Genomic DNA, 23,203 nt, shown 5'->3' with positions numbered 1-23,203 from the left:
TCAGGTGCTGTGTTAATGTTGTCACCAAGTGAAGACATACAGGTGGTGTGTTAATGTTGTTGTCACCAAGTGAAGACATACAGGTGGTGTGTTAATGTTGTTGTCACCAAGTGAAGACATACATGTGGTGTGTTAATGTTGTTGTCACCAAGTGAAGACATACAGGTGGTGTGTTAATGTTGTTGTCACCAGGTGAAGACATACATTACTTCAGGTGCTGTGTTAATGTTGTTGTCACCAAGTGAAGACATACAGGTGGTGTGTTAATGTTGTTGTCACCAGATGAAGACATACGTTACTTCAGGTGCTGTGTTAATGTTGTCACCAGGTGAAGACATACATTACTTCAGGTGCTGTGTTAATGTTGTTGTCACCAAGTGAAGACATACAGGTGTTGTGTTAATGTTGTCACCAGGTGAAGACATGCATTACTTCAGGTGCTGTGTTAATGTTGTTGTCACCAGGTGAAGACATACATTTCTTCAGGTGCTATGTTAATGTTGTTGTCACCAGTTGACGGGCGCAATAGCCGAGTTGTTTAAGCGTTGGACTTTCAATCCAATGGTTGAATCTCGGTAACGGCCCCTGGTGGGTAAAGGGTGGAGATTTTTCCGATCTCCTAGGTCAACATATGTGCAGACCTGCTTGTGCCTGAACCCCCTTCGTGTGTATACGCAAACAGAAGATTAGATATGCACGTTAAAGATCTTTTAATCCATGTCGGCGTTCGGTGGGTTATGGAAACGAGAACATGCCCAGTATGCACACCCCCGTAAACGGAGTATGGCTGCCTACATGGCGATATAAATAAACAAAACGGTCATACACATAACGTTGCATGTCTGTATGAGTATATTTGTACATGACTGAAACATTGAATGACACGAGAAACCAATGACGAGAGACATGATGACAGCCGTCAGTCGGTTTTAGCCAGGAAGGCAGCCTGTTGTGCAAATGACCTATGTTTGTAAAGCGCTTAGAGCTTGGTCTGCGAACGACGATAGGCGCGATACAAGTATCCATGTCATACTGTCAACATCATTTCATCACCAGGTGAAGACTCGGAGGCGGTTGGACAGAGAACGCACTGACATGCATTTCTTCACGGTTGTGGCGCGTGACGCGGGCTCCCCCTCCCTCTCCTCCACCGCCACAATCACCATCCACGTGGATGACGTCAACGACAACACGCCCTACTTCATCTACCCCTCGGAGGTGGGCGGGGGTGAGGGGGGAGTTGGAGAAGGGGGTTGAGGGGGGGTGTTGGAGAAGGGGGTTGAGGTGTGGGGGTGCTGGAGAAGGGGGTTGAGGGGGGGTGTTGGGGGTGGAGGGGGGGTTGGAGAAGGGGGTTGAGGGGGGGATGTTGGAGAAGGGGGTGGAGGGGGGTGTTGGAGAAGGGGGTTGATTGGGGGGTGTTTGAGAAGGGGGTTGAGGTGGGGGGATGTTGGAGGAGGGGGTTGAGGTGGGGGGGGTGCTGGAGAAGGGGGTTGAGGGGGGGTTTATGTTGGAGAAGGGGGTGGATGGGGGGGGGGATTGGAGAAGGGGGTGGATGGGGGGCATGTTGGAGAAGGGGGTGGATGGGGGGGATTGGAGAAGGGGGTGGATGGTGGGGGATTGGAGAAGGGGGTGGATGGGGGGGATTGGAGAAGGGGGTGGATGGTGGGGGATTGGAGAAGGGGGTGGAGGGGGGGGATGTTGGAGAAGGTGGTGGATGGGGGGGGATTGGAGAAGGGGGTGGATGGTGGGGGATTGGAGAAGGGGGTGGATGGTGGGGATTGGAGAAGGGGGTGGATGGGGGGGATGTTGGAGAAGGGGGTGGATGGGGGGGATGTTGGAGAAGGGGGTGGATTGGGGGGGATGGAGGAGAAGGGGGTGGATTGGGGGGGGTGTTTGAGAAGGGAGTGGATGGGGGGGATGGAGGAGAAGGGAGTGGATGGGGGGGATGGAGGAGAAGGGGGTAGATGGGGGGGATGTTGGAGAAGGGGGTAGATGGGGGGGATGTTGGAGAAGGGAGTGGATGGGGGGGATGGAGGAGAAGGGGGTGGATGGGGGGGATGTTGGAGAAGGGGGTGGATGGGGGGATGTTGGCGAAGGGGGTGGATTGGGGGGGATGTTGGAGAAGGGGGTGGATGAGTGGGGGTTGGAGAAGGGGGTAGATGGGGGGGATGTTGGAGAAGGGGGTGGATGAGTGGGGGTTGGAGAAGGGGGTGAGGGTTGAGGGGGGGATTGGAGAAGGGGGTTGAGGGGGGGGGGGTCTTTGTGTGTGTATGTGCTTCTTGGTAATTCTCTGTGTGTGGTGGTTGTGTGAGTAAGTGTGTGGTGGATGTGTGTGTGTGAAAGTCTTTGAGTGTGCGTTTATGTGCGTGAGCGTGTGTGCGCGCGCGCGCGCATGTGTATGTGTGTGTGCTTACGTGTGAGTCTCTATGTACTATATGTGTGCGATTGTGCATGTGTAGAAGAAGTCAGCTCTGACAGGCATACACATATATATAATTATGCATGTCACTCAAGGCCTGGCAAGTGCGTTGGGTTATGCTGTAGCAGATGTGGTGTAGCGTATATGCATAGTGACGCCTCCTTGTGAAACTGAAACTGTTGCCCTCATTATCATCATCATCATCATCATCATCATCATGATTGCAGACGAACGACAGCCTGTCGATCCCCCACACATACCCCACCCACACCCCCATCACCCAGATCCGAGCCATGGACAGGGACGCGGGTCAGAACGCCGCCCTGGTGTACTCGTGCGCTTCCGTCAACGACTCGGGTCTGTTCGGCATGGACCCCACGTCAGGCGACCTTTACCTTCACCGCTACTTGAGCAGACGGCAGGTGGGGCTGTACATTCTGCGGGTGGCGGCTCATGACGAAGGGACGCCACAGCTGTCCAACCAGACCGTGCTGTTTCTCGACGTGTTCTTCGATAACAGGTAGGGGCCACACGACGTGTGGAGGAAAGGTGCTGTTGGAAAATGTTGGAATTAATTGAAGACATAATATATGGTGAGCATCCATCGAAAATTGAGACATAAACTAAAATAAATAGGTAGATAGATCTTGAGCAATAAGAAACTCTTGGGAGAGCTGGACAGTACAAGGCCTTCAGAGAAGAAGCCCCCCCTCAGTCAAGTGTTTCGGCCCTTAACTCCTTACATTCTAAGGGGGCCGGGTCGCACCCAGGTCATGACTCCTGGATGCCCTTGTATTGCTGCCCTTTTTTTTCCTTCTTCTTTATTTTCGTTTTTTTTCCTGGTCCTCAGCAGGTTCGAACCCGCGCCTCCAGGGTGGTCGCCACTTCAGGACAGAGTCACCTTTTCTGGTTGACGTTTTAATCATTGAGCTATCGTACGCCTAGTCTGAGCAGGGAAATTTAATACCTTATGAAGTTTACTTTCATTCCTCCTCGACCAGATCCAGCTGGAACTCTTTTCTGCTGCTTCCGCCATTGCCTTGAGAGCCCGTGTCCTCTCTCTGCAAGTATGTATGTGTAATTTTTTTTAATCATAAATTTTTACTTAATAATACTATTCGTTAATTCTGTACAGTGAGAATTGGGGTAAAAAATTTAAAAATCAGCTTCCTTTTTCTTCTCCGTCTTCTTCTCGGACTCAACCGCCACATGCGCTCATGTGTACAAGTGGGGATTTTTACCTATTCCGTGTAAGTAGGCAGACCTTCTCCGTTATGGGGATTGGGGGGTGACCAAGTTGATAGCCTCCTCTTGTCTGTGCCGTGCAGCACCCTGCTGGACTCTGCCAAGAAAGCCGCCCCCTCCACCGCCCTGATCACGGCCCTGGTGCTGGTGGGCGTGGTGCTGGTGGTGGGCGTGGTGGCCCTAGCCGCCGTCATCTGCATCAGGAGGAGGGAGGGCCGCAAGAAGCACGAGGCCACGTCAGGGGGGCAGCAGGCCCCGCCCCCAAAGTCACAGAGTCAGTGTGCATTTATATCTCATCATGTCTGTATGTCTGTTTAGGCCTCGCCCCCAAAGTCACAGAGTCAGTGTGCATTTATATCTCATCATGTCTGTATGTCTGTTTAGGCCCCGCCCCCAAAGTCACAGAGTCAGTGTGCCTGTATATTTCATCATGCCTGTATGTCTGTTTAGGCCCCGCCCCCAAAGTCACAGCCAGTGTGCCTCTATATTTCATCATGTCTCTATCTCTGTTTAGGCCCCGCCCCCAAAGTTACAGAGTCAGTCTGCCTCCATATCTCATCATGTCTGTATCTCTGTTTAGGCCCTGCCCACAAAGTCACAGAGTCAGTGTGCCTGTATATTTCATCATGTCTGTTTAGGCCCCGCCCCCAAAGTCACAGAGTCAGTGTACCTCTATATCTCATAATGTCTGTATGTCTGTTTAGGCTCTGCCCCCAAAGTCACAGAGTCAGTTTGCCTCTATATTTCATCATGTCTGTTTAGGCCCCGCCCCCAAAGTCACAGTCAGTGTGCCTCTATATTTCATCATGTCTGTTTAGGCCCCGCCCCCAAAGTCACAGTCAGTGTGCCTCGATATTTCATCATGTCTGTATGTCTGTTTAGGCCCCGCCCCCAAAGTCACAGTCAGTGTGCCTCTATATTTCATCATGTCTGTTTAGGCCCCGCCCCCAAAGTCACAGTCAGTGTGCCTCTATATTTCATCATGTCTGTTTAGGCCCCGCCCCCAAAGTCACAGTCAGTGTGCCTCTATATTTCATCATATCTGTTTAGGCTCCGCCCCCACAGTCACAGTCAGTGTGCCTCGATATTTCATCATGTCTGTTTAGGCCCCGCCCCCAAAGTCACAGAGTCAGTGTGCCTCGATATTTCATCATGTCTGTATGTCTGTTTAGGCCCCGCCCCCAAAGTCACAGTCAGTGTGCCTCTATATTTCATCATATCTGTTTAGGCCCCGCCCCCAAAGTCACAGTCAGTGTGCCTCTATATTTCATCATGTCTGTTTAGGCCCTGCCCCCAAAGTCACAGTCAGTGTGCCTCAATATTTCATCATGTCTGTATGTCTGTTTAGGTCCTGCCCCCACAGTCACAGTCAGTGTGCCTCTATATTTCATCATGTCTGTTTAGGCCCCGCCCCCCAAGTCACAGAGTCAGTGTATCTATACGTCGTCATGTCTGTTTAGGCCCCGCCCCCCAAGTCACAGAGTCAGTTTATCTATACGTCAGCATGTCTGTTTAGGCCCCGCCCCCCAAGTCACAGAGTCAGTGTATCTATACGTAATCATGTCTGTTTAGGCCCCGCCCCCCAAGTCACGGAGTCAGTGTATCTATACGTCGTCATGTCTGTCTGTGTAGGCCCCGTCCCCACAGTCACATTCAGTGTGTGTCTATAGGTTGTCCTGTCTGGCTGGCTGGCTGTCTGTGTAATCCCCCCCCTCCCCGCCCCCCCCCCCCTCCCCTCCCACATTTCACAGAGTGGTGTGACTATACGTCGTCATGTCTGGCTGTCTTTGTAACACCCCCCCCCCCTCCCCGCCCCCCTCCAAGCCACAAAGTCGGTGTAACTATACGTCGTCATGTCTGTCTGTGTTGGCCCCGCCCCCATAGTCACACTTTGTCTCCATATGTCATGTCTGTGTGTGTTGGCCCCGCCCCCATAGTCACACTTTGTGTCTGTGTGTGTTGGCCCCGCCCCCATAGTCACACTTTGTCTCTATATGTCATGTCTGTGTGTGTTGGCCCCGCCCCCATAGTCACACTTTGTCTCCATATGTCATGTCTGTCTGTGTTGGCCCCGCCCCCATAGTCACACTTTGTCTCCATATGTCATGTCTGTCTGCCTGTGTTTGATTTGTTCATTCTTGTACCACTTTGCCAGGTCTAATGCTGCAGGGGTAAGCGCAAAATATAGTAATGTATGCACAGCAGTAAAATCATTGCAGTTATTATCGATGTTGTTGTTATTATCATTAGTGTGTGTGTGTGTGTGTGTGTGTGTGTGTGTGTGTGCATTTCCACACTCGTGGAGGGGTGGGGGGGGGGTTGTTTTGTTTGTTTGTTGTTGTTATTTTGTTTTACGCAAACTTTAGGGTTTATCAGTGCATTGGGTTTATGGAGAGATCTGCAGATGTGGTGAATCCTACATTGATCACATTGAACACGCTCTGACACCCCATTGAAAGTGAAGGAGTTGCTACAATCATCATGATCACCCCCCCTCCCCCCTCCCCCGGTTCTGACACCCCATTGAAAGTGAGAGTTGCTACAATCATCATGATCACCCCACTCCCCCTCCCCCGGTTCTGACACCCCCTTGAAAGTGAGAGTTGCTACAATCATCATGATCACCCCACTCCCCCTCCCCCGGTTCTGACACCCCATTGAAAGTGAAAGAGTTGCTACAATCATCATTATGATCACCCCCCCCCCCCCCTCCCCCGGTTCTGACACCCCATTGAAAGTGAAGAAGTTGCTATAATCATCATCATGACCACCCCCCCCTCCTCTCCCGGTTCTGACACCCCATTGAAAGTGAAGGAGTTGCTACAATCATCATGATCACCCCCCCCCCCTCTCCCGGTTCCTGACACCCCATTGAAAGTGAGAGTTGCCTACCATTCATCATGATACCCCAACTCCCCCTCCCCGAGTTCTGACACCCCATTGAAGTGAGAGTTGACTACAATCATTATGATCACCCCACATCTCCCCTACCCCCCGGTTTCTGACACCCCATATGAAAGTGCAAAGAGTTGCCTACCAATCATCATTATGCATCACCACCCCCCCCCCCCCCCTCCCCCGCAGTTCTGACACCCCATGAAAGTGAAGAAGTTCGCTATAATCATCCAATCATCGAAAAACACCCCCCCCCCCTCCTCTCCCGGTTCTGACACCCCATTGAAAGTGAAGGAGTTGCTACAATCATCATGATCACCCCCCTCTCCCGGTTCTGACACCCCATTGAAAGTGAAGGAGTTGCTACAATCATCATGATGATTACCCCCCCCCTCCCCCTCCCCCGGTTCCAGGCGGGTACTACATTGCCCCCGGTGTGTGCGAGTCCCCGGCCTATGTGGGGGGCCTGAGCGACACGGTGCTCAACAAGCCTGTGCCGGAACAGTCGTTGGACGGGGCCGGGGGGTCGGGCCACGACCCGGGCCCTGATGCAGCCACACTCCGCTCCGTCAACCCCTACGTCATCATGCCGCCACACAGCAACTACAGCGACCCTGACGGTCAGCCCGAGGTGAGCTTGCTGTCGTTATGGGTGGGGGGAGTTTTCTTTTGTGTGCATTTCCATGGTGACTTACGTTTTTTTCCGATTAAAAAAAAATGTTTTCTTTATTTTACTTGGTTTCGGTACTGAGACACGCAGTTCTCAAAAGTTGTCCCAGGGGCCGCAAACTTCTCGGTTTCAGGAAAACCAGTCGTTGCCTCCCTTGTATCACACAGAGATAGAGAGACCTGAGAAATAAGTTAGGATGGAGAGGGAGAGAGAGAATGAAGGAATCAATATATGAGTAAATGATTTGAATGAGGGATAAGCAGTTGTAGAAGTTTTTTCTGGGTTTTTGTTGTGTGGGGGTGGGGGGGGGGGGTTAGGGGGTTGTTTTTGTTGTGTGTGTGTGTTGGGGAGGGGGGGTGTTGTTGTTTTTGGTGTGAGGTTTTTTTTGTTTTGTTTTTTTTCATCCAGTCCATAATGCGTAAATAAAGTTTGGAAAAAAGAAGCAGAAATTCAAAAAAGAGAGGAGAGATGGACGTGGGTAAGTTAATGATGACTGTACACTGTGAGTGGACGGTATGTCAGCATGGGGCATGCTGTGGGGAGGCCATGCACTACTGACAGACTGGACGCTAGACTCTCCCAGTCCACTGGTTGTGGTGAAAACCAGTGAACAGCGGTGCTGTCTGCAGCTGGGGACCACATCACATGAACAGCGGTGCTGTCTGCAGCTGGGGACCACATCACATGAACAGCGGTGCTGTCTGCAGCTGGGGACCACATCACATGAACAGCGGTGCTGTCTGCAGCTGGGGAACACATCACCAGGCTGTTGACAGTCACACACACACAAACCTTACACACGTTACTGGTGATGGTTTGATGCCAGCTGTTTACAGCTGTGTTACAGATCATCCAGATGTCCCGTAACGGGCTGTGTAACGCTGTGTTACAGATCATCGAGATGTCCCGTAACGGGCTGTGTAACGCTGTGTTACAGATCATCCAGATGTCCCGTAACGGGCTGTGTAACGCTGTGTTACAGATCATCGAGATGTCCTGTAACGGGCTGTGTAACACTGTGTTACAGATCATCGAGATGTCCCTAACGGACTGTGTAACGCTGTGTTACAGATCATCAAGATGTCCTGTAACGGGCTGTGTAACGCTGTGTTACAGATCATCAAGATGTCCCGTAACGGGCTGTGTAACGCCGTGTTACAGATCATCGAGATGTCCTGTAACGGGCTGTGTAACGCTGTGTTACAGATCATCGAGATGTCCCGTAACGGGCTGTGTAACGCTGTGTTACAGATCATCGAGATGTCCCGTAACGGGCTGTGTAACGCTGTGTTACAGATCATCGAGATCTCCCGTAACGGGCTGTTTCACCGGGCCGAGGACCCTTACCCGGGGGAGGAGGCGGAGCGGGGGGCGGGGGACGACTTCTCCACTTTCCGCTCCCAGGACGGCGCCTACCACCCCCACTACCACCCCCACTCCCTGCACAGACAGGTGTGTGCATGTGTGTGTCTGTGTGTGTGTGTTTGTTTTCAATATCTATAAAGACATGCTCTAGAGGCGAGTTGTAAACTATGTTTGTTTTATCGATATTTCAAAACTGGATTTGGTAGAGAAAAATACATAAGTCAAATGCCTGATAATTACGTTATCAGCTTCATCAGATTTCGAAGTGGGAATCATAAGTTGGAAATAGAAACAGGGAGACACAAAGGCATACCACGAGAGTTACGGCTTTGTAAGGTTTGTAACATGTCTGTGACTGGTGATGAGTTTCATTTTATAATGGAATGTCCCAATTATGATCAGTTACGACATAGATATGTTCCTAAAAAATATTTGTCTCCAAAATCGGTTTTTAATTTTTGTAATATGCTCATAGGAGGCAAAAAAGTCATTTTAGCTGTAAGTAAGATGATTAGATTTGCAAATGTTGCCTGGCTACACTTTTGGAGTTAAATGACATTTGTGTTTTCTCAACTTTTATGTGACATTGTTGTGTATTTGGAAATGTTTGTTCTGGGCATGAAAACATTATTTTGCAGTAATCCTCCATACTCCAAAAGGAGTGAAAGGATAATTAAAACTTGAAACTTGAAACTTGTTCTCAAAGTAGGAGGCAGTATTGCACTGGGTCTTAGTGCTGCAGACTTTGGAGCGAGTTGGCTTTTGGGAACCATCCCAGCGTCGACTGTCCTAAACGCTCTTGGCCAAGAGAGCGGGGATGTACCTTGAGCAAGACACTCTCCACTATAATAAATATATTATCTCTCTTTTTTTTATTATAGTATGGATTTTGTGCTATGATTATTGAAAGAAACACTCATTCCTGAAGTATAAACCAAAATCCAGTCAGAACAGACAATAAGTAAATGAACAAGAGCTGACAAATAATCTCAGACAATAGCATCAAACAATTTTCCCACCCATTTTTCTATGTATATGTAATTTCTGCGATGCCTTGTTGCATAGTGTACATTTTGATGATGGTGAATGTGATGTATTTATTTTGCTGTGATTTGGGCCTGTGTGATGTGAGACCGTCACATTGCCTGTGTTGATTTTGTGTACAAACTTTTGTCACTTATTCTTGAATTTTTGTTTTATTGTAGAGCGCGGTGAGCCCCATCTGGGATGGGAGTACTGCACTGTGAAAACCTGTATTTTCTTCTTCTTCTTCTTCTTCTTCTTCTTTTTCTTCTTCTTCTTCTTTTTCTTCTTCTTCTTCTTCTTCTTCTTCTTCTTCTTCTTCTTCTTCTTCTTCTTCTTCTTCTCAAGGCCTGACTAAGTGCGTTGGGTTACACTGCTGGTCAGGCATCTGCATAGCAGATGTGGCGTAGCGTATATGGATTTGTCCGAACGCAGTGACGCCTCCTTGTGTAACTGAACAGAACTGAACCTCTTTTTCTTCTTCTTCTTCTTCGTCTTCTTATTATTATAATTATGATTATGATCATTATTATGATGATGATTATGATCATTATGATCATTATTATGATGATGATTATGATGATGATTATGATGCCCCCAGTCCTCAGAGGACCTGGACGCCGTGAAGCGGGCAGACGACAGCCTCAGCCTCAGCGGACTGTCCAACCAGAGCACCAGTGACAGCGGCAGGGGCGGCTCAGAGTTTGACGTCAACAACGCCGCTCACAGGGACAGAGGTCAGCTCCGTGTGCAGCCACATCCGTGTGTCTGTTGGCGTGTGTCTGTGTGTCTGTTGGCGTGTGTTTGTGTGCATATCTGTGCGTGGTTGTGTGTGCGTGCGTGTGTGCGTGCGTGTGTGTGTGTGTGTTGAAATAGGGCGTGTTGCATGAAGTAACTTTGGCCATTCTTTATGTAACATCCAGCAAAAAAAACGGGACACTGAATGACGTGTAATGATTGTATGGTTAATCCTCGTAAAAGGTTCCTCAGAAGAAGACGATTTTTAAAAAAACAAAGAAACAAAATTAAAAAAAGAAACTTACACACAGTTGACATTCTTACTGAAAACAAAATGCACAAGAAGTAATACTGCCTGACAAAGAATTGAACCAATGCTGATTTTTACAAAGGAAGTTAGCAGCGCTAAGTCTGCGTGGCGTTCACAATTTCCCGAAGTGTACGCAGTTTCCACAGACCAAAGGCTGACCGCTCATCCAGCTTTGTGCTGCTTTGATCATCGCTAAGTTGTGTTCTTGGAATGTCTCCGCAAGTGGGGTTTTCTCTGCTGCTTTTGTTCTTTTACAAGCTGAAGAGAGAGGTGACAGATCTGGAAACAGAACAAGAACCAGGCAATGAGGGTATACACTTGTCGTGCTGGGTTTTTTAGGGGTTTTTTTGTTTTTGTTTTTTTGGGTGTTTTTTTTCAATGTGAGAAAATCATCAACAAAGTATATGTACCAGGAAGGGGAACCCAACAGCTGAAAACACGGGAAGAAAAAGTAGATTGAATGGAGATCAAAGTTTGTTGAAAATGTTTCGTTGAGGATGAAGAGGTCGAAAAATTACTTGAAGATCAATTTGAAAAAAAGAAAATCTACTCCGAATCAAATCTGGTCCCGAAGCATCTTGGATAAGTATATCTACGGACGTGTGTTGCAGGGGCCGCCATGAAGACCTCCTCCCCCATGCCCTACAAAGGGAGCGGAAGTCAGGCCGCCAACACCAACACTTCCTTCCGCTCACGTGACCCGGAAGTCAGCTTCACCACCTTTCGGGGAGACTCGCCCTGCAGCTTCCGGTTCGACTCTGACACCGACAGTACCCTGACCAGGCCCCAGCGCCAGGCCCCCCCACACAGCAGCGGCACCCACCCCAGGACCACCCCCCACCCCCACACCACCAGCCTGCACTCCCTGCCTGGGGGTGGCCCCCGCTCCCAGCCCCCCAGCTACAGCGCAGACCCGGGCAGCGGGGACGAGTCCGGCAGTCTGGGCCGGAGGGGCACCACGCCCAGGCGGGCCCTCACTCCAGGTGCGGACTTTGCCGCCCGATACGGGGTGCACGGCCCCACCTTTCACCTGGCCTCCTCGGGGCCAGACGGCTACGGGGGGAGGCGGGAGGGGCAGTATGACAGGGGGGGTGCTGGGGGGGACGGGGACTACGGGGGCCGAGTGAGGCGGACTTCCACAGACCTCCCTGTGTTCACGTCCCACCCCACCAACCCGGACCGGCCGCTGTACGGCGCGCGGAGCAGCACGGTGCCTCCCGTGGACTTCAGAGGTCGTCAGAGCCGTCACCCGTCAGAGGACTACGGCAGCGCGGCGTACGGCGGCCCGGCGGACAGGGACCACGACGGTCGGCCCGACGTGGAACCCCGGGAGGACGAGTTCCTACTGCCGCCCTACCCCGACCTGGCTGAGGAGGAGGAGGAGGAGGGGGAGGTGTCGGAGCGAAGTGCCTTGAACTTCGTGCCTGGGGTCACCAACGTCAGCAGAAGCAGCACTGACTCGGGCAGGGGGCGCCACTCCTCCCAGGTATAGGGGCTGGTCACGTGACGCCAACATCGCCCTGCTGTACGCTACTGTCACCTGGGCGTGGGGGAATGTTTCTTTTGTTTGTACTCTTTCAGAGAAACTTTGACTTACTATATGTATAAACATAAACTCCAAGAACAATGAACAATGTGTAGACATAAACACCAAGAACAATGTATAGACATAAACCCCAAGAACTATGTATAGACATAAACCCCAAGAACTATGTATAAACATGTTGGTGTTATATATGTGTGGCAGCGGATCAAAACGTTGTAACGCTGTGTCGTCCTCAGCCCCCCCCCCCCCCCCCCCCCCCCGTCCCCTATCCCTTTCTCGCATTTCTCTCTCATTGCATACCTGTGCAGGACTGTTTGTGTCGGGGGCAGTGTTGTGGCTAGATGACGTGGTTGTGAGGTGGAGGAGTGTCCACACCCAGTGCAGTCCTCAGCCATTCACGTCTTGGCAATGCTGACCCTGTGTGTCCACCTGTCACCTGTTAGCACTGTCCGCCAAGTCTTTCATTGCAGGCGCTGTATGGTGGTTATTATTATTCTTATTTTTCTTCTTCTTCTTCTTCTTCTTCTTCTTATTATTATTATTATTATTATTATTATTAATGTGTGCAAACGCAGCTGGTTCAAGTCTGTTATTATTTTTGTATTATTGTTTTATAACTGTTTCATTATTATTATTAATATTATTATCATTATCATTATTAATGTGTGTAAACGCAACTGGTTAAAATCTTATTATTGCATTGCATTACTGTTATGATTATTATCATCATTGCTATTTTTATGACTAATGTGTGTAAATGCAACTGGTTCAAGTCTATTATTACCATTAATTTTAGTCGTATTGTATCATTGTTTTTTAAGTTAGTATGATTATTATTATTTTCATTATAATGCATAAACGTTTCTGGATCAAGTCCAATACCCTCAACATTGTGTGTTTTTTTACGTTGCGACTCAATGACGCTTCTAGTCAGGTAGTATCAGCCGTGCAAACTGATGTGTGTTCTCTGACCCAAACATGCCATTTACTGGATTCCTTGTGCAACATAGAGCGGGGTGTTGTGTGAGCATTGTACAGCTGTCGGGAGAGACAGGCTGGCAGGGTGTTGTGTGAGCATTGTACAGCTGTCGGGAGAGACAGGCCGGCAGGGTGTTGTGTGAGCATTGTACAGCTGTCGGGAGAGACAGGCCGGCAGGGTGTTGTGTGAGCATTGTACAGCTGTCGGGAGAGACAGGCCGGCAGGGTGTTGTGTGAGCATTGTACAGCTGTCGGGAGAGACAGGCCGGCATCTCATCCCTTGCTGCACTGACCAAGGACTAGTGTTCCACTGTTGTCTATTATCTGACCTTGACTTTCATGGAGGATCGGAAAACCCAGTGAGATTGCATGGGACACATGGGGTGGGGGGAGAGATAGACGGTGTGTGTGTGTGTGTATGTGTGTGTGTGCAAGCCCGCCTCTTTCCCATTTCCATGCGTGTTGTGAATACATGCCAGCGTTCATGCTCACAGGGACATACACAGCGTCAAACCTCTCAGAGATGATCATGACAGAATGGTGCAGATTCTGCTGTCGTTTGGTGAAGCTGCTATCGACACAGACACTCTGTCACGTTTCATTTGGAATGCATGTGGCGTTAGCCAGCTCCAGGCCAGTCTCTCTCCCTGTACCCCTGTTCACCTGTAGGCCCCACCTGAAACCTCCTGTTCACCTGTACCCCTGTTCACCTGTAGGCCCCACCTGAAACCTCCTGTTCACCTGTACCCCTGTTCACCTGTAGGCCCCACCTGAAACCTCCTGTTCACCCGTACCCCTGTTCACCTGTAGGCTCCACCTGAAACCTCCTGTTCACCTGTACCCCTGTTCACCTGTAGGCCCCACCTGAAACCTCCTGTTCACCTGTACCCCTGTTCACCTGTAGGCCCCACCTGAAACCTCCTGTTCACCCGTACCCCTGTTCACCTGTAGGCCCCACCTGAAGCCTCCTGTTCACCTGTACCCCTGTTCACCTGTAGGCCCCACCTGAAGCCTCCTGTTCACCTGTACCCCTGTTCACCTGTAGGCCCCACCTGAAACCTCCTGTTCACCTGTACCCCTGTTCACCTGTAGGCCCCACCTGAAACCTCCTGTTCACCTGTACCCCTGTTCACCTGTAGGCCCCACCTGAAACCTGTTCACCTGTAGGCCCCACCTGAAACCTGTTCACCTGTAGGCTCCACCTGAAGCCTGGCGAGAACCGCTCGTGAAGACAGCAGACCCCTCCCCTCTGTTCCGCGCTGAACATGTCTGGTTGTTTGCATGGTGTGACGGTCTCCAGTCACCATGGAACGTTTGTGTCTGGTTGTTTGCATGGTGTGACGGTCTCTAGTCACCATGGAACGTTTGTGGCTGGTTGTTTGCATTGTGCGACGGTCTCCAGTCACCATGGAACGTTGTGTCTGGTTGTTTACATGGTGTGACGGTCTCCAGTCACCATGGAACGTATGTGTCTGGTTGTTTGCATGGTGTGACGGTCTCCAGTCACCATGGAACGTTGTGTCTGGTTGTTTGCATGGTGTGACGGTCTCCAGTCACCATGGAACGTTTGTGTCTGGTTGTTTGCATGGTGTGACGGTCTCCAGTCACCATGGAACGTTGTGTCTGGTTGTTTGCATGGTGTGACGGTCTCCAGTCACCATGGAACGTTTGTGTCTGGTTGTTTGCATGGTGTGACGGTCTCCAGTCACCATGGAACGTTGTGTCTGGTTGTTTGCATGGTGTGACGGTCTCCAGTCACCATGGAACGTTGTGTCTGGTTGTTTGCATGGTGTGACGGTCTCCAGTCACCATGGAACGTTTGTGTCTGGTTGTTTGCATGGTGTGACGGTCTCCAGTCACCATGGAACGTATGTGTCTGGTTGTTTGCATGGTGTGACGGTCTCCAGTCACCATGGAACGTTGTGTCTGGTTGTTTGCATGGTGTGACGGTCTCCAGTCACCATGGAACGTTGTGTCTGGTTGTTTGCATGGTGTGACTGTCTCCAGTCACCATGGAACGTTGTGTCTGGTTGTTTGCATGGTGTGACGGTCTCCAGTCACCATGGAACGTTGTGTCTGGTTGTTTGCATGGTGTGACGGTCTCCAGTCACCATGGAACGTTGTGTCTGGTTGTTTGCATGGTGTGACGGTCTCCAGTCACCATGGAACGTTGTGTCTGGTTGTTTGCATGGTGTGACGGTCTCCAGTCACCATGGAACGTTGTGTCTGGTTGTTTGCATGGTGTGACGGTCTCCAGTCACCATGGAACGTTGTGTCTGGTTGTTTGCATTGTGTGACGGTCTCCAGTCACCATGGAACGTTGTGTCTGGTTGTTTGCATGGTGTGACGGTCTCCAGTCACCATGGAACGTTGTGTCTGGTTGTTTGCATGGTGTGACGGTCTCCAGTCACCATGGAACGTTGTGTCTGGTTGTTTGCATGGTGTGACGGTCTCCAGTCACCATGGAACGTTGTGTCTGGTTGTTTGCATGGTGTGACGGTCTCCAGTCACCATGGAACGTTGTGTCTGGTTGTTTGCATGGTGTGACGGTCTCCAGTCACCATGGAACGTTGTGTCTGGTTGTTTGCATGGTGTGACGGTCTCCAGTCACCATGGAACGTTGTGTCTGGTTGTTTGCATGGTGTGACGGTCTCCAGTCACCATGGAACGTTGTGTCTGGTTGTTTGCATGGTGTGACGGTCTCCAGTCACCATGGAACGTTGTGTCTGGTTGTTTGCATGGTGTGACGGTCTCCAGTCACCATGGAACGTTGTGTCTGGTTGTTTGCATGGTGTGACGGTCTCCAGTCACCATGGAACGTTGTGTCTGGTTGTTTGCATGGTGTGACGGTCTCCAGTCACCATGGAACGTTGTGTCTGGTTGTTTGCATGGTGTGACGGTCTCCAGTCACCATGGAACGTTGTGTCTGGTTGTTTGCATGGTGTGACGGTCTCCAGTCACCATGGAACGTTGTGTCTGGTTGTTTGCATGGTGTGACGGTCTCCAGTCACCATGGAACGTTGTGTCTGGTTGTTTGCATGGTGTGACGGTCTCCAGTCACCATGGAACGTTGTGTCTGGTTGTTTGCATGGTGTGACGGTCTCCAGTCACCATGGAACGTTGTGTCTGGTTGTTTGCATGGTGTGACGGTCTCCAGTCACCATGGAACGTTGTGTCTGGTTGTTTGCATGGTGTGACGGTCTCCAGTCACCATGGAACGTTGTGTCTGGTTGTTTGCATGGTGTGACGGTCTCCAGTCACCATGGAACGTTGTGTCTGGTTGTTTGCATGGTGTGACGGTCTCCAGTCACCATGGAACGTTGTGTCTGGTTGTTTGCATGGTGTGACGGTCTCCAGTCACCATGGAACGTTGTGTCTGGTTGTTTGCATGGTGTGACGGTCTCCAGTCACCATGGAACGTTGTGTCTGGTTGTTTGCATGGTGTGACGGTCTCCAGTCACCATGGAACGTTGTGTCTGGTTGTTTGCATGGTGTGACGGTCTCCAGTCACCATGGAACGTTGTGTCTGGTTGTTTGCATGGTGTGACGGTCTCCAGTCACCATGGAACGTTGTGTCTGGTTGTTTGCATGGTGTGACGGTCTCCAGTCACCATGGAACGTTGTGTCTGGTTGTTTGCATGGTGTGACGGTCTCCAGTCACCATGGAACGTTGTGTCTGGTTGTTTGCATGGTGTGACGGTCTCCAGTCACCATGGAACGTTGTGTCTGGTTGTTTGCATGGTGTGACGGTCTCCAGTCACCATGGAACGTTGTGTCTGGTTGTTTGCATGGTGTGACGGTCTCCAGTCACCATGGAACGTTGTGTCTGGTTGTTTGCATGGTGTGACGGTCTCCAGTCACCATGGAACGTTGTGTCTGGTTGTTTGCATGGTGTGACGGTCTCCAGTCACCATGGAACGTTGTGTCTGGTTGTTTGCATGGTGTGACGGTCTCCAGTCACCATGGAACGTTGTGTCTGGTTGTTTGCATGGTGTGACGGTCTCCAGTCACCATGGAACGTTGTGTCTGGTTGTTTGCATGGTGTGACGGTCTCCAGTCACCATGGAACGTTGTGTCTGGTTGTTTGCATGGTGTGACGGTCTCCAGTCACCATGGAACGTTGTGTCTGGTTGTTTGCATGGTGTGACGGTCTCCAGTCACCATGGAACGTTGTGTCTGGTTGTTTGCATGGTGTGACGGTCTCCAGTCACCATGGAACGTTGTGTCTGGTTGTTTGCATGGTGTGACGGTCTCCAGTCACCATGGAACGTTGTGTCTGGTTGTTTGCATGGTGTGACGGTCTCCAGTCACCATGGAACGTTGTGTCTGGTTGTTTGCATGGTGTGACGGTCTCCAGTCACCATGGAACGTTGTGTCTGGTTGTTTGCATGGTGTGACGGTCTCCAGTCACCATGGAACGTTGTGTCTGGTTGTTTGCATGGTGTGACGGTCTCCAGTCACCATGGAACGTTGTGTCTGGTTGTTTGCATTGTGTGACGGTCTCCAGTCACCATGGAACGTTGTGTCTGGTTGTTTGCATGGTGTGACGGTCTCCAGTCACCATGGAACGTTGTGTCTGGTTGTTTACATGGTGTGACGGTCTCCAGTTGTTTGCATGGTGTGACGGTCTCCAGTCACCATGGAACGTTGTGTCTGGTTGTTTGCATGGTGTGACGGTCTCCAGTCACCATGGAACGTTGTGTCTGGTTGTTTGCATGGTGTGACGGTCTCCAGTCACCATGGAACGTTGTGTCTGGTTGTTTGCATGGTGTGACGGTCTCCAGTTGTTTGCATGGTGTGACGGTCTCCAGTCACCATGGAACGTGACTTTCAGCCTCCAACCCAGCTACATAGCAGTCGTCATCCTTTTGGAATCCTCCTCCTCCCCCACCCACTTTGTCGTGGTCAGACGCCCTCTGTGGATGAGATTTGTTTTGATAACGATACTTATAATGATAATGATACTAATAATAATTATAATAATAATAATAATAATGTACAGTCATTTAGCGCCCTTTCTCTCAAAGAGCTCAGGGCGCTTTACATGAAAGAAAAAGTTACAGATTACATGAATCATTCATGACCACATTTTGTCAGAACCTCCTCCCCTCCCCCTCCCCCTCTCCCTCTCTCATTTGTCATGCATCCAAAGTGAGCTGGCAAGGCTGGTGTTGGAGAAGAAAGAAGCTGAGTGCTTACAGATACGTTTTAAAAAGATGAGTATTTAGTGATGAAGGAAAGGCAAAGACAGAATGAGAGGCAGGGATATGGTTGTTCCAGATAGAGGTTTATTGCCAGAGTTCAGTGATCGTGCGGTGTCCCTTCTGTTCCTCTCAGTCCCATCACTTTCAAGCTTCGGAGCAGATTTTGATTTTATACAGTAATATGTTTGTCGTTGTTTTCTTTTCTCCTTTCTCTCCAATGTGTTTTGTTCCCGGCAAATGACCTAATTTAGTGAAACTATCCGACTCGAAGTAAAAGAAATAACAGAAATATTTCGCATCGCCAAATGAAACCACGGTACGTCAAGAGATGACAGGGTCATGAGCGGCCAGTCATTTTATCAATGTTTACACAGAAAACTGCTTCCAGAATCCATCTTGTTCTCGCTCCGTGTGTGTGTGTGTGCGTGTGTGTGTGTGTGTGTGTGTGTGTTATCCATAAGACGTACTGAGTAAACTGAGCGTACGCTTGCAAGCTGGATTTCGTTGTCACAGAGGTATACAAGCTGGATTTAGTTGTCACAGAGGTATACAAGCAGTAAATGGATATTGGAGTGGAACACTGTCTTGAATTACAACCATGTGTCATGACGGTTATTTGGTTTTATTTGTTGTTTATGTTGTATTTTGAAAATGGAATATACAACTTTAAAGCCAGGTGCAGCCAATTTTACAGTATAACTCCTAACATATTTTTCCGTGACAAAAAAGGAAAGCCGTGCTTTCTTGCTGTTTGTTTCCAACCTGATGTCAGCACTAATGCATGGCGATAGTCAGGACCACGGCCACTAGCAGCTGGTTGAACTCACTTCACGTTGACCTCATTAATCCGACTGGAAATAGGTCGGAAAGGATGTGAAGACAGATGGTGAAACAGGTTTAGAAATGCTGTGCCTTTTCCTTTCAGATTTAAAAAAAAAATTTACTGACTGCTGTAATAAGTTTGAGGAAAATTTTAAACTAAATTTGAAATGAAAAGTTGTAAGTGTACATAAGTTTTAAGAACAATACATAAAAGCCAGAATATGCAGACTGGACTTTGTCAGATTGTATTATCTGTTCTCAGTGAGACACCAAAACCATGGCTGGCTGATGTTTGTCAAATAGTTCACTGTATTGGTACATTGTTGTGTTTTAACGTATTCTGCGTTCATCTTTCCCAAGACAAACATGGACAGTAAATGTTGGTAGTGAATCTTTCCCAAGACAAACGTGGACAGTAAATGTTGGAGGTGAATCTTTCCCAAGACAAACATGGACAGTAAATGTTGGAGGTGAATCTTTCCCAAGACAAACATGGACAATAAATGTTGGTGGTGAATCTTTCCCAAGACAAACGTGGACAGTAAATGTTGGTGGTGAATCTTTCCCAAGACAAACATGGACAGTAAATGTTGGTAGTCAATCTTTCCCAAGACAAACATGGACAGTAAATGTTGGTGGTGAATCTTTCCCAAGACAAACATGGACAGTAAATGTTGGTAGTCAATCTTTCCCAAGACAAACATGGACAGTAAATGTTGGTAGTCAATCTTTCCCAAGACAAACATGGACAGTAAATGTTGGTAGTCAATCTTTCCCAAGACAGACATGGACAGTAAATTTTGGTAGTCAATCTTTCCCAAGACAGACATGGACAGTAAATGTTGGTGGTGAATCTTTCCCAAGACAAACATGGACAGTAAATGTTGGTGGTGAATCTTTCCCAAGACAAACATGGACAGTAAATGTTGGTAGTCAATCTTTCCCAAGACAAACATGGACAGTAAATGTTGGTGGTGAATCTTTCCCAAGACAAACATGGACAGTAAATGTTGGTAGTCAATCTTTCCCAAGACAAACATGGACAGTAAATGTTGGTGGTGAATCTTTCCCAAGACAAACATGGACAGTAAATGTTGGTGGTGAATCTTTCCCAAGACAAACATGGACAGTAAATGTTGGTAGTCAATCTTTCCCAAGACAAACATGGACAGTAAATGTTGGTAGTCAATCTTTCCCAAGACAAACATGGACAGTAAATGTTGGTAGTCAATCTTTCCCAAGACAGACATGGACAGTAAATGTTGGTAGTCAATCTTTCCCAAGACAGACATGGACAGTAAATGTTGGTGGTGAATCTTTCCCAAGACAAACATGGACAGTAAATGTTGGTGGTGAATCTTTCCCAAGACAAACATGGACAGTAAATGTTGGTGGTGAATCCTTCCCAAGACAAACATGGACAGTAAATGTTGGTGGTGAATCTTTCCCAAGACAAACATGGACAGTAAATGTTGGTAGTGATTATTCCCAAGACAAACATGGACAATAAATGTTGGTGGTGAATCTTTCCCAAGACAAACATGGACAGTAAATGTTGGTGGTGAATCTTTCCCAAGACAAACATGGACAGTAAATGTTGGTGGTGAATCTTTCCCAAGACAAACATGGACAGTAAATGGACGGTGCTTTTCTCTGACACAAAGAAAATCGATGTTCGTTTTTTTCAAGGAAGTTCAGAACACAGTTGATGGTTTTCATCTCAGATTCCCCCCCCCCCCCACCCCACCCCTCCGAAGTGTGTATCAAACAGAGGAATGCATGCCTGTTTTTCTTCAAGCGTTCCTAATTATGGCGGAGAAGCTTTTTCTGTAGATGTGCAGAACGTTTTCGTTCGTTTGTGATAATATTATATCCTGAGAGTTATTTGCATACTCTGAATTTGTGTAACGGGGCGAGGATTTCCCCCCATTTCTCTCCTGACTATACATTATTGTAAACATCATAACTATACATTATTGTAAACATCCTATTTGTTTTGAAGATTGGACTTTGCCTACTGCTCCTGAGTGGGATCACTCTTGTGTTCTTGGTTTTCACATTGATTGACATGCGTATTGATGGGTAAGAAAAGGAACTTGTTATTTATCATACTTAAATCAGTTCTGAACGATGATCAGCCATTAAGTCTTTTTTAGTATGTCACCTTATTGCTTTTCTTTATTATGCTTGTTTGTTTTTTGGTATCATACGTATAGTGATGCCAGTCCCGTGTTACCTCGAACTTTTGGTAATGCCAGCCAGTTGCGTGCGTGTGAAAGACATTGGCGATGAAAATGAATCGATATTTACAACGGCTAAGGCTCACTGTTTTTCACATGATACCACTGTAATACAGAACCCTTCAGTCAGCGATTGATGCGGTGAAGTGGACGAAATCGAAGTTTTGTCAAAGTGGGACGGAAGGGGGAGGGTTCTGGTCTTGCAGACATTGTGTAGTGTCTGTTTCCAGTTGTCCTCAGATGCGCAACCAGACCATTTGGCGTACGTGAGCACTGCAACAGTTGCTGCTTTAAACCGGAAACGTCCTATTTGATCATTCCTTTTTCCGGTGTGTCAGTGTCGCTAAGTGTTGTACCTCCAACGATCATGCTATCGTGGTAAATGCCGATAAAAGGCAGGAAACAGATGTCAATCATTTTGTCTGAATCCTTTGACCTGATTTAAATTTGTCTGAATCCTTTGACCTGATTTAAATTTGTCTGAATCCCTTGACCTGATTTATATTCCCATTCACGTTTCATTCGAAGAGCTCGTCTATTGTGACATGCTCTTGTGCAAACTTTTTTTTATTGATAAAATTATTGTTTTGTTGGTTTTTTTCCTTATCGCTATTCATTGCCAGCATGCTTTCTGTTTGAATTTGTCTGCTGTTCTGTATACACGTCTCAAACACTAACAAAAATGTCAATCCTGCTTAACAGCAAACAATGAATTTCAGCTGCCATTCAGTTTTGGGATCAGATGGGAGAACTATGACTGAACCATTTCACTGTCGTGCTGATGAACTTTTCATGCTTTGGAAAGAACGGTTTGTCTTTTCTGTTTGCTTTTCTTCTCTTCGCCTTGTTTGCAGCACTGATCCGTTAATATATGTGAATGAAGTAAATGGGACGAAAACCGTTCTGTTTCCGTTTTGAAGTCGATCCAATGTAACCAAGACAGCTGACTCCTTGTCGATGTAGGACCCCTGTCAGTTGATGAAGTTGGATGATGAACAGCAATGTCACATTGCGGAGTGTGTCAGTTGATGAAGTTGGGTGATGAACAGCAATGTCACATTGCGGAGTGTGTCAGTTGATGAAGTTGGATGATGAACAGCAGTCCACATTGTGGAGTGTGTCAGCTGATGAAGTTGGATGATGAACAGCAATGTCACATTGCGGAGTGTGTCAGTTGATGAAGTTGGATGATAAACGGCAGTACCACATTGTGGAGTGTGTCAGTTGATGAAGTTGGATGATAAACGGCAGTACCACATTGTGGAGTGCATTGGGTCAGCTAGTCTCATGCCGTTCGACATTTATTTTAGCGTTTGATGTCATTGGCAACTAAAACGTTGTTGTTTTTCTCTTCACGAATCTCGCTGTCTGCCACAGATAGTTGGTTGTTGGCTGATGTTCCCAAGTTCCCACGGTGCTGAGTATAACTCTGTATAATCGATGACTCAGGTCAGCATGTACCTGTCAATAATCAGTCATTTATTTATAATCGGTGATTTCTATCGGCATGTAACTCTCCTTTGTAGCCGGGAATTTATAATCGGTGGGCCATGCAACTTGTTTCACAAATGCAACGACTGTGCGTAATGTGGAGTAGACTATACATTGCAATGGAGACGAAAATATGATTGGGGGTGGGTGGGGGGTGTCAGAATTTAAAACAGAAAAGTGTTCACGACATAGAAAACTATGCGTGAGCCTCAAGTCCTGGAGAAGCGGCGGACGGTTTGGGCGCCAAGGGGGAGGGA

General features: G+C 48.4%; 1 protein-coding gene across 2 annotated transcripts in view; it reads left to right on the top strand.

Moving 5' to 3' along the window:
• Window positions 1-12,259, top strand: part of LOC143298873 (protocadherin-1-like) — a 118,439-nt gene extending 106,180 nt beyond the window's left edge. For both annotated transcript variants that reach the window (XM_076611877.1, XM_076611875.1), the window contains 7 exons: window positions 1,057-1,218; window positions 2,647-2,939; window positions 3,748-3,938; window positions 6,973-7,190; window positions 8,526-8,681; window positions 10,219-10,354; window positions 11,277-12,259. In XM_076611877.1, coding sequence (XP_076467992.1) covers window positions 1,057-1,218; window positions 2,647-2,939; window positions 3,748-3,938; window positions 6,973-7,190; window positions 8,526-8,681; window positions 10,219-10,354; window positions 11,277-12,157 — 2,037 coding nt within the window. In that variant the 3' untranslated portion in view covers window positions 12,158-12,259. The remainder of the gene's footprint in view (window positions 1-1,056; window positions 1,219-2,646; window positions 2,940-3,747; window positions 3,939-6,972; window positions 7,191-8,525; window positions 8,682-10,218; window positions 10,355-11,276) is intronic.
• Window positions 12,260-23,203: the final 10,944 nt, after the last annotated feature.

Source organism: Babylonia areolata, chromosome 24 (genome assembly GCF_041734735.1).
Source record: "Babylonia areolata isolate BAREFJ2019XMU chromosome 24, ASM4173473v1, whole genome shotgun sequence".
Classification (NCBI taxonomy): Eukaryota; Metazoa; Mollusca; class Gastropoda; order Neogastropoda; family Buccinidae; genus Babylonia; species Babylonia areolata.
The sequence above is the reverse complement of the archived record's forward strand: the minus strand, read 5'-3'. Positions and strand labels throughout refer to the sequence as shown.